At 38.0% G+C, this 12,339-nt stretch overlaps 1 protein-coding gene across 12 annotated transcripts in view; it reads right to left on the bottom strand.

The window, feature by feature from the left end:
• NSUN3 (NOP2/Sun RNA methyltransferase 3) overlaps positions 1-12,339 on the bottom strand; it is a 219,540-nt gene that overhangs the window by 152,816 nt on the left and 54,385 nt on the right. For 2 of the 12 annotated variants that reach the window (XM_003893821.5, XM_021933952.2), the window contains exon 6: positions 3,809-5,344. The exons of the other annotated variants lie outside the window; for them this stretch is intronic. In XM_003893821.5, the coding sequence (XP_003893870.2) occupies positions 5,065-5,344 (280 nt within the window). In that variant the 3' untranslated portion in view covers positions 3,809-5,064. Of the gene's footprint in view, positions 1-3,808; positions 5,345-12,339 lie in introns of those variants that run through there. 12 annotated transcript variants of the gene reach the window in all.

The following is a 12,339-nucleotide window of genomic DNA, read 5'->3' as shown; positions in this document are numbered from 1 at the left end:
TAGGGTATTACACAAAAGGAGGAAACTGAACAATGGAAAATAGGGGTAAAGTCAGTTAATAATCTTGAGGGTTCAAATAACCTGCACTCTGTGAGACAGCACAGTGTTGGGAAAAAGGCCTGGGTGTTGGAACCGGTTTTGATCATGGTTCTACCCTTTAACTATGACATACGAAGTTTAATGATTTATAATTAGCCAAAGAGAAGAGAAGGTGAGGGAAAACATGCATCCTTTTTTTACAAATAATAATACATGAGGTCGAGCACAATGGCTCACACATGTAATCCCACTACTTTGGGAGGCTGAAGTAGGAGGATCGCTTGAGGCCAGGGATTTGAAACCAGCCTGGTGAGGTCGTATCTCTACAATAATAATAATAAAATTAGCTAGGCATGATAGTGTGGACCTGTAGTCCAGGCTACTTAGGAGACTAAGGGAAAAAGGTAACTTGAGCCCAGGAAGTTGAGGCTGCAGCGAGCCATGACGACATCACTGCACTCTAGCTGGGTTGGGGGCAGTGGGAGGAACTAAATTCCATTTGATTCAAAGTGGAAAAAAAAAAAAAAAAGGGTTTAAATGGAAATGAAACTCTGCTGGCTTTGCAGGACTGGCCTGGCACCTGACCAGGAAAGGTTAACAAAGGTCAAACGAGCCTCCCACTGCATGGCCAGGAAGTGGTTTGTGGAGAAATGGGTTTGGAAGATTTATCTGGTAAGTTCTCAATCATTCAGCTGTGGCCAAACTGAAAGCCTGTGAGCTGTACTCCTGACACCCAGAGTGCGGAAGCCCCAGAGGGTGAAATCCCCCAGAAAATTCATGTTCTCCCCTGGGATGGGGGTGAGGAGGCCATGCAGAAAGATGTTCTGAGAAACCAGTGCTCTAAGAAAGTAACATGTTACCAGACCATGCTTTTTCTAGTTTTAGAACATTTTATATAACTCATAAAACAGTGTTTGTATAAAAATTCACACAAAGTTGCTAGAAAGCATACAATTTCCAAAAATGTCCTGGGTTTTCGTTACATTTGGTTTTCTAAGGATGCACTCCAATCAATGGAAAAACGCAGACACTATGCAAGATTTCATTATCTTTGGTAAAACTATTCTAATCATTTTGTCTCTTCACAGTATTAACCCTGATAACCACTTTGTGCAGGGTCTGCTATTATTAGGATGTCAGAAAAACATTAAAGCTGGATCTACGAGAGGTAAGTATTTCCAAACAGCAGTAATGGCTCCTTGGCCCCCACCTCCACTTCATATATCTATACAGTCTATCTTCATATATCTATACAGTCTATCTTCATATATCTACACAGTCTATTGGCTGTACCCTTTACTTACCAGTGTAGCCTTGGCAAACTACAAACAGAGCTGAGCTTTGGTTTTCTCATTCACAAAAGGGGGTTATAATATTTATTCCTGAGTTTGTTTTAAACATCAATAAAGACAACATATACAGAGGGCGCAGGGGCTCACGCCTGTAATCCCAGCACTTTGGGAGGCCAAGGTAGGTGGATCACAAGGTCAGGAGTTCAAGACCAACCTGGCCAAGATGGTGAAACCCCATCTCTACTAAAAATACCAAAAAAATTAGCCAGGCATGGTGGCGGGTGCCTGCAATCTCAGCTACTTGGGAGGCTGAGGCAGAAAATTGCTTGAACCCAGGAGGCAGAGGTTGCAGTGAGCTGAGATCACGCCACTGCCCTCCATCCAGCCTGTGTGACAGAGTGAGACTCCGCCTCAAAAAAAAAAAAAAAAAAGACAACATATATAAACAATTTATAGAATGTTCAATGCTCAATAAATGTTATCTATTTCATTATAATTTTTTTAATCTTCTCATTTAAAAAAATAATTTCAACTTTTTAGATTCAGGGGATACATGAACAAGTGTGTTATATGGGTATACTGGATGATGCTGAGGTTTGGGGTACAGATGATCCCGTCACCCAGGTAGTGAGTGCAGTACCCAATAGGTAGTTTTTCAGCCCACACCTCCCTCCTTCCCTCCCCACTCTAGTATTACCAGTGTCTACTGTTCCCTTCTTTATGCCCATGTATACTTGATGTTTAGCTCCCATTTATAAGTGAGAACATGTATTAATATTTAGTTTTCTGTTCCTGAATTTGCTTAGGAGAAAAGCATCCACCTGCATCCATGTTGTTGCCAAAGACATGATTTCATTCTTTTTTATCACTGTGTTAATATCACACAGGGTACATGTACCACATTTCCTTTATTCAATTCACTGTTGATGGGCAGTTAGGGTGATTCCACATCTTTGCTATTGTGAATATTACTGTGATGAACACACAAGCATATACGTCTTTTTTTGGTAGGACAATTTGTTTTCCTGTGGGTATACACCCACTAATGGGATTGCTGGGTCAAATGGCAATTCTGTTTTAAGTTCTTTGAGAAATCTCCAAACTGCTTTCCACAGAGGCTGAAGTAATTTACATTTCCACCAACAGTGTATAAGCAGGTCCTTTTCTCCACAGCCTCACCAGCATCTGTTATTTTTTTTTTATTTTATTGACTTTTTAATAATAGCCATTCTGACTGGTGTAAAATATTATCTCAGTGTGTTTTGATTTGCATTTCTCTGATGATTCGTGATGAAGAGCACTTTTTCAAATGTTTGTTGGCCATCTGGATGTCTTCTTTTGAGAAATGTCTATTCATGTCCTTTGCTCAGTTTTTAATAACGTTATTTGTTTTTTGCTTGCTGATTTAAGTTCCTTATAGATTCTGGATATTAGACCTTTGGCAGATGCATAATTTGCAAATATTCCTCCCATCCTGTAAGTTGTCTGTTACTCTGTTGATAGTTTCTTTTGCTGTACAGAAGCTCTTTAGTTTAATTAGATCCCACTTGTCAATTTTTGGTTTTGGTGCAATTGCTTTAAGTAATAAAATTATATATATACACACACAAACACAGATACATGCATTTTTCAGTAATCATAGGAAGCTATAATTCAGTAGCACACCAAGTATTCAGATTAAGCTTCATCACATTATACTGGGTATACTGGGAAAATAATGACATCCAACAAAGTACAGTGTGCAGATTTACTCTGTGATTAACCTACACAAAAGAAACCTATTTTTAAAACCTATTGTGTCTGAAGATAAAAAAACAAATAATGACAACTTAAAAAAGAAAACATCATTTCTACCATCATTGCCCTTCTGTATTTACTCAATATACTTGATTTGGTTCAAGAGTTCTAGCTTTACTTTATTGATTTGGTCCAAGAGTTCCAGCTTTACTTTATTTCTATTTAATTATTATTATTATTATTTGCTACAGAGTTTCACTCTTGTCGCCCAGGCTGGAGTGCAATGGTGAGATCTTGGCTCACTGCAACCTCTGCCTCCTGGGTTCAAGTGATTCTCCTGCCTCGGCCTCCTAAGTAGCTGCGATTACAGGTGCCCACCTGTAATTAGCCACCATTCCTGGCTAATTCTTTTGTATTTTTAGTAGAGTCGGGATTTTACCATGTTGGGCAGGCTAGTCTTGAACTTCTGACCTCAGGAGATCCCCCTGCCTCGGCCTGACAAAGTGCTCGGGTTACAGGTGTAAGCCACCGTGCCTGGCCTTTAGCTTTACTTTAAACATATCAGTTGGACATAAAGAAAAACAAATGATTAACACATTTAAGGTACAGAAAAAAATATTATTCCTAAGACTTCCTGATGATATGAACTCGGTTACATATGCTTGCAAACCAAAAAATATTAATAAGCAAATAGTCTCTAGTTTAAATGCACAGAATGTAATGAACAATTCAAAAGTATCCAGCTTTAGCAGAATTTTGTATTTCTATAATCAGATGAAGTTTTTTTTTTTTTTTTTTTAAAAGGCCGGTTTCCAAAGAGATGCTATCTTTTGAGATGTGCTGCATAATTTTTCTAATAGTTGGAAAAATATGTTTGGACTCTAAGTGAAGTAATTTCTGGAGAAAACGTGTGATTCTAACCAAAGCTAAAACCCTAAGAACATAGAAAGAAATGTATACAGTATTCCCACGATTTATGTAAACATAGAGAGCCACTTAGTAAATGGCATTGGGTTCTGGTAATCACATAATCCACTCTCATTAGGCATCTCCATCTTGTGCATTAATATGTGACATCATATTCTCATAGAACATTTTATAACAAAGTGAAATAAAAAGCCCTTCCAGATTGTGAATGTAAGATAATCAGATTCTGTAGTGCTCATTATGACTGCAATTATGTAACAAAACCCTCCAAATATAGCTCAGTTATTGCAGTTATTAATCATTCTGGTTTTGTCTCAAGCACTTGCTTTATAGCCTGCTGGATAGACTCCATAATTCTATAAGCTGAATGTCGAAAGTCAAACATGTGCATGTGAATCTGCTGTTTTAAAGGCCTTTCAACATAATTTACCCTTTCAATTTGTATTTGCGAATGCAAAAAAAGTAGGGGAAATAAAGCTGGTGTCAATAGAGTCACTGACCTTCGCAGTAAACATAAGATAGTCTTTAACAGAAAACAACTTTGCAAATAAAAAAGCTATTTTGCTACAACTAGAAATAGTACTGCTTAAAAAGTTAGCCTCAGAATACCAATCAGTTCTGAGACAATCAGTTACAAAAGTGTGGCAGGGGGAACCTTGAACAAATCTGTACATTTGATATGGGGGAAAATGGTCAGAGCGCTGGCAAGTGTGCATTTTTGAAGGTTCAAAGCACTATCATAGAGAGAATACAGATCTAAACATGTTATGCATAAAACCACATATTCTGATTAATTTAACTATAAAATGCCAAGCAAAGACAGCAGATTTATTATATAGAACAAACACCATCTGCACCACCTTAAATCATTGCTGCAGATATATTTCTAGGAAAAAAATACACCTGAACGATTCTCAAGCCTAGATTCTAAGGCACTAAAGTATTAACTAAATAGGATTCCAAACAGACCCAGAGAAAGTTACTGCATAATTATTTAAATATTTATTTAAATGTACTGAGTTCAGAAAAATAAATATAATAACACATAAACACGGTTTACAAACTCATGTCACCATTTTCCTGTGCTCCATGATTTCTTCAATTTGGCTACATACATTGGGCCCCAGGCTTTGCCCTTATCTGGAATCACTAAGAGCCCACATTCCTGGCCAGTGGGAGAAAATGTGAAGTTGTGGGAGCAAGTCCTTGCTATTCCTTTAATGTCCATAGGCATGATGTTACTGTGGGAGTTTAAAATTTCACTGATCACATCTTGATTTTCTGCCTTGGAAAGTGTGCATGTAGAGTATACAAGTATCCCTCCAGGACGTAAGGCCTTAATTGCAGACCTGTGTACAATCCGAAAAATGTGAAAGATCAGTTAAGTATATTAGAAAGAAACCTGGGGGTCTGAGAGAAAAGATTACATAGTTAAAACTAAGTAACTTTACTCTGACTTACACTGCAATTACTTTGGATGTTTTCTAGTCTTTTTTCTAGTCTTTTTTTTTTTTTTTTGAGACAGAGTCTAACTTTGTCACTCAGGCTGGAGTGCAGTGGCACGATCTTGGCTCATTGTAATGACTGCCTCCCAGGTTCAAGTGATTCTCCTGCCTCAGGCTCCCAAGTAGCTGAGATTACAGGTGGCTGCCACCATGCCCAGCTAATTTTTGTATTTTTTGTAGAGACAGGGTTTCACCATGTTGGTAAGGCTGGTCTTGAACTCCTGATCTCAAGTGATCTCCCGCTTTGGTCTCCCAAAGTGTTGAGATTACAGGCATGAGTCACTGTGCCCAACCTCTGATCTTACACCTATTTCCTTCTAACTTATCGCTGGATGACTTGGAAAATGATAATCAGACCAATCAACATGGAAAAGATAGAGAGAGTAGGTTAGACTGGTTGATTGTTTTGTTATTCAAAAAGTAGGAAAATGAGGGTAGAGAACAGAATAATGAGTTTGTCTTTAAATCGATGGGAGTAAAAATAAAAACAAAGCATACATACAAAAGCATACATAAGAAGTCATTGATTCCATACTTCCATATATTGCAATTTGGGCAACCCGGTAAAAAGTTGGAAGGTTTTTATCTAAGAAAGCTGAATAAACTATTTGGGAAGACTTCTAAGGCAGCCACTATGAGTTTTAGAACCCAAATCAAAGATCTCTGCATTCTACCATGAAGAGAGCCTATGGAGTAACAGTCAGCTCTTCAGAAAGTTGTATTACCAGATAATAGGTCTCGTCCTTAAAATACACCTCTAGGACTTTTATTGTCTCATTATTAAATAAAAATGCATAACCAAGGATTGTTACATAATTAAGGATCAGAAATGCTTAAGCAATATGTAAGAGAAAGAACAAAATAAACAATAATGACACAGGAAGAAACAAAAAATTCAGGGAACAAAAGAGAAATATGATCTCTTAAACGCAGATAGATCAGCAAAGATACAATATCCATAAAACAATAACAGAATGCCATGAAAAAGAATCAAGAAGAGAGTTCTCAGAAACTAAATATATGGTTACCAAAATAAAGAATATTCTGTAGAAGTATTTGGAAGTTAAGATTGAAGAAACCTCTCCACAAAAAGGAGAACAGTAACAGACTGACTGAAAATGAGACAAGGTGGATCAGTTACTTAGGTTCAAAATCCAAATAGGATTACTAGAAAGATAATATATTCATTATTATTTATTGACCATCTATTATATGCTGAGCATCGTTCTAGGTAGTAAGTATATCTCAATAGACAGAACAACAGTAAAAATTCTTTCACCTCATGAAACTTACATTCTAGCTGGGGGAGATAGAATATAAAAAATTAAGTATGTTTTGAATTAAACTAGTTTGTCTCTCTGCAAAATTCCTTAGTCGAAGTCCTAACCCCTAGTGCCTTAGAAGGTGACTATATTTACAGACAGGGTCCATAAAGAAGTAATTAAGTTACAAGTAGTTCATTAAAGTGGGCCCTAATGGGATATGACTGGGATCCTTCAAGAAGAGGACATTTGGTCACAGAATTACAGGGGAGGACCATATAAAGCAGACACAGGGAGAAGACAGCCATCTACCAGCCATGAAGAAAATCTCAGACGAAACAAATCTTGCTGATGTCTTCATCTCAAACTTCTGGCGTCCAAAACTATGATAAAATAAACTTCTAGGCCAGGTGCGGTGGCTCACGCCTGTAATCCTACAGGCGTGATTACACTTTGGAAGGCCGAGGCAGGTGAATCACCTGAGGTCAGGAGTTCGAGACCAGCCTGGACAACATGGCGAAACCAGCCTGGACAACATGGCGAAACCAGCCAGGTGTGGTAGTGGATGACTGTAATCCCACCTACTTGGGAGGATGAGATAGGAGAATCACTTGAACCCAGGAGGCAGAGGTTACAGTGAGCCGAGATCGTAACACTTCACTCCAGCCTGGGTGAAAGAGCGAGACTCCATCTCAAAAAGAAAAAAAAAAAAGAAAAGAAAAAAATAAATAAAATATAAAATAAACTTCTATTGTTTAAGCCACACAGTCTGTAGTATTTTGCTCTGGCAACTCTAGCAAACTAATATAAATATATACACACATACATAAACATACACATATACAAAGATAAACCTATACACATATACATACACACACACATATATGTACGGGTTTGCACATATTTTTACTTAGTATGCAATTTAGTGATAGATAACTATGAAGAAAATAAAAGCAGAATAAAAGAATTAGGAGTGCTTGGATGAGAGGAATTACAATTTTAAATGGGACAGTTAGAACAGATTGCCATTTTAGAAAGTGACATTTGAACAAAGTTCTGAGGAGGTAAGGGAGTGAGCCAAGCAGATATCTGAGAGAAGAGCTTTCGATATCAAAGGAATAGCCAGTGAAAAGACCTTCAGGCATGTTCAAGGAAAGAGGACGTCAGTGTGGCTGGAGCAAGCTGAGCCAGGGGTGGTAATTTGAGATGAGATTACAGAGTTAAGAGGAGGGGATGGAGAGGGTCTTGATGAAAACTGTCAAAACTTCACCTTTATAATGAATAAAAAACACCCACACTCAGATCCATCATTGTTAAATTTTTGAATTTCAAGAACAAAGAGGTGGTGTTTAATGCCTCCAAAGAGAAAAACAGGTCACCTATTAAGAGCCCAGGAATCAGACTGGTATCAGTGGAGAAATACATTCCAAATCCTAGGAAAAAGCAATTTAAAGTGAATCCTATTTGCAGCCAACTCATAAAATAAATATGTAGCAACAATACAGAAACTTGCAGATATCTGATGACTCGGAAATTTTAATTCTAGCAAAATGAGGAGATAAAGCAAGAAAGAGGAGAAATGTAATTCAGAAAAGAGTGGATGCAACACAGAAGAGCAGTGAAGGGAGTGGAGCCTCGGAGTCAGAGCTGTGCGGGAGTCTGGAAAAAGAGGGAGCTCTCCAGAAGGAAGGGAGAAGGGAGAGAAGAAAAAGAGATGAAATGACTGAAAACTGAGAACAACTTGAAGATTTAGTATACATAATTGGGAGGGAAAGGGAGAGATGAATTTTCTCATCTATTTGATTCTAGGAAAAATGTTTCAGTAGTATTCTGCTCATGAGATCGAACCAAGAGAGAAGGAATTTTAATTCTAACATATTATTCCATTATGCAGTGTACAATATTTACAGAATTAAACAATATACACCATATATGGGTCTTTTCAATGTTCAGAATTACTGCAAAGACCAATCTTAGTAATGTTACAGAATAGATTTTAAGGTCTCAGAAGGAATATGATCAACCTTGACAATATGAAAGCACAGCTGTAAGATACTGGGAAGTAGAAGGGAGGGAGAAATGGAAGGCAGGGTGGGTGTGTGAGTGTTCTTATTTTATAAAAACAAAAGCCAAAAGATATTTGCCTCTAATTATTACTTTTTAAAGAATAAAGATAAATAAAAAAAGATAATAAAGGTGTGATGTGTATTTAGGAGAACTTTCCCCCACTAATAGAATAAGAAAGGTAGGTCTAAGTGTACGGTACTAAGTTTCAGAGCCGACAAGGAGAAACTGAGTACGGCGTGAGATTGCAGGGTGCAGGGTAGTGTGAGGAGGGAAGGGTGGTATAAGGGACATAAATCCTTGCAATAGGGCAGTAGTTAATGTCTAATTTTTTGATAATTTTAGAAAATGAATAAACATATTATTTAGAGATTTGGGGGTGACCTGAAAAATGAATTAGGAACAGAAATCATCAGAAGTAATTGCCTCTGAGGAGTCAGACTGGAGGAAGAGAAGAAGGAGTTGCAGGAGAACATTCCTTTTCACTAGGAGCTCATTTGTAGTTTAATTTTTTACCCATCTGATGTATTTCTGTAATACAAATTAAAGTGGAGATTTGACAAAAGAATAAATATCAGAGCTTTTGCCATGGAGGTCACTTATATGTTTTTTTGTTTTTGTTTTTGTTTTTTGAGATGGAGTCTCGTTCTTGTTGCCAAGGCTGGAGTGCAATGGTGCGATCTTGGCTCACTGCAACCTCCGCCTCTCCAGTTCAAGCGATTCTCCTGCCTCAGCCTCCTGAGTAGCTGGGATTACAGGCACCCGCCACCACGCCAGGCTAATTTTTGTACTTTTAGTAGAGATGGGGTTTCACCATATTGGCCAGGCTGGTCTCAAACTTCTGACCTCAGGTGATCTGCCTGCCTTGGCCTCCCAAAGTGCTGGGACTACAGGCGTGAGCCATCACACCTGGCCAGTTATATGTATTCTTAAAAATTTTGACTGGTAAGGGATAATCTCTCTAGAAAAGGTATTCCCTGAGGTTCCAGATAACTAAAATTTTATGGTATCCAGGACTTCTATACCTCTCATGTATTCATTTATTGATTAAAGACATCTTTTGGGGGTTCCTACCACTGAGGGTCTTCTCACACTTTGGTGCTTGTTGTTAGTCTCTAAAAAAACTTTTTATGTGTTTCTTCTCCTTATGATTCACTGCCCTCTAAATATTCCCCATGCAAACAAAAATGGCTCCTATCTAGATGCTGGAGATGTGAACTGCTAAAGGGATAATAAATATCCTGTGGTAGGAAGAATGATAACCCTTCAATGATAACCACATCCTAATCCCCAAAACCTGTAAGCAAGCCATTTTACATGGCAAAAGGCAATGTGCAGATGTGACTAAATTAAGGATCCCGAAATGGGGAGAATATCCTGGATTATCCGAGTAGGCCCGATGTCATCACAAAGGTCCTTATCATTGAAAGACGGAGGCAGAGAGTTGGTGAAGATGTGATTACGGAAGTCCAGTTTGAACGGACAGGATTGCTGGCCTAGGGCAAAGAGCCCAGGTATGTGGGCTGCTTCTGAAGGCTGGAAAAAGTAAGGAAACAGATTTTCCCTTAGCACCTCCAGGAGGAACACATCCCTGCCAGCACCTTGATATCAGTCCCACATGGCTCATTTTGGACTTCTGACCTCCAGAAGCACAAAGGTAACAAATCTGTGCTATTTTAAGCCATTAAATTTGTGGTAAATTGTTACAGCAGCAATAGGAAACAAGTAATACACATCTAATGATGGCATTGTTTTCTTTTTTTTGTTTTTACAGCAACACACTAAGGCAAAGGCCAATTTGCTAAGTGAAGTTGTAACTACACTCATTTTGGATCATTTTCTACTAACTATAGCAATACGTATAAGACTTTCTTCAAAAATGTTAGATTATTAAAAGGGTATAACCACTATAGAAAACAATATGACAGCTCCTCAAAAACTTGAAAATAAAGTTATTATGTGCTCCAGCAATTCCACTTCTGGGTATATTCCCAAAACAAATGAAAGCAGGGTCTTAAAGAGATATTTGCACCCATGTTCAAAGCAGCATTATTCACAATGGCCAAAAGATAGAAGCAACTCAAGTGTCCATCAGTGGATTAACTGCCAAGCAAAATGTGTAGATAGATACATAGATATGATGAAATATTATTCAGCATTAAGAAGGAAGAAAACTCTGACAGATGCTATAACATGGGTTAACCCTGAGAACATTATGCTAAGTGAAATAAGCCAGTCACAATAAATAAATATCACATGATTCCACTTACATGAGGTATCCACAATAGTCAAATTCATAGAGACAGAAAGTAGAATGGTGGTTGCCAGGGGCTAAGAAGTGAAGGGAATGAAGAGTTAGTGCTTAATGGATATCGACTTTCAGTTTTGAAAGATGAAAACAGTTCTGGAGATTGGTAGTACGACAATGTGAATGCACTTAACACTATTGAACTGTACACTCAAAAATGGTTAAGACAGCACATTTTATGTTATGTATTTTACAACAATTAAAAATAAAGAAATACACCATAAAAATGTTAGATTATCGTGGATATAGGCAGTATTTGAATTCAGATATTTCCAACCTCCCATTAAAATGACGATTTTGGTCTTAGTTCCACAATTAGCAACGCCGATGCTTAATCAAGTAAGTATGATTCTTTCTCATTAAAGCTATACAAAAGTACACAGAAGCCTCATAATTTACAAACAATATGTTCCTGGCTTAACGCAAATTTAAATTAATTTCTATAATGTTGCCAATGTTGACTGATTTTTCTGCTTAGCTTTCGACATTCATAATTTATCTTTCTAAAATTAGGTTGGTATAACTTAACTGCCCGCATTATTTTCTAAGTGAGAAAATTGTATGTGGTAACACAAAGGCTTTTTAAAACAAATTGGGTTAATCTCAAAACCATAAGGCAAATGTGAGGGATCCCTGTCAAATGGTCTTAGTGTTTTGCTACTGCCGCTTGCCGCTTGCCGTGTAAATATGATTTTAATCCTTTTGCTTTCAGTAGTCATGTATCTTAACACTATCAGAAATTCGTATGCAAAGATAAAGGCAGGCAGGCGATCTGGAAAAACTCACTCCCAGGATTTATAGCTAAGATTTTTCTACTCTGAGAATTATCTTATGCCATAGATCGGGGTCCCCAATCCCTGGGCCTCCAGACAAATCCCAGTCTGTGACCTATTAGGAACCCAGCTGCACCGCAGGAGGTGAGCGGTGGGTGAGCGGGAATCACCACCTGAGCTCCGGAATCGAACTCATGCCTGATGATCTGAGGTGGAACAGTTTAATCCTGAAACCACCTCCCTGTTCCTCTGCCCCAGAGCCATACATGCCATTTTTCTCACGAACTGAACCAGACCATGTTGTGGCCTCCCACTGCTTTTGCAGAAAGTATAAAACTATCTCTATAATCACAATTTATCATTACACACTATAGTTTCTGTTAACGCAAGAACATACAACAACTTTATAATCAGACAAATTCAATGATTTAA

Source organism: Papio anubis, chromosome 2 (assembly GCF_008728515.1).
Source record: "Papio anubis isolate 15944 chromosome 2, Panubis1.0, whole genome shotgun sequence".
Taxonomy (NCBI): Eukaryota; Metazoa; Chordata; class Mammalia; order Primates; family Cercopithecidae; genus Papio; species Papio anubis.
This window is presented reverse-complemented; position numbering and strand designations above follow the sequence as displayed.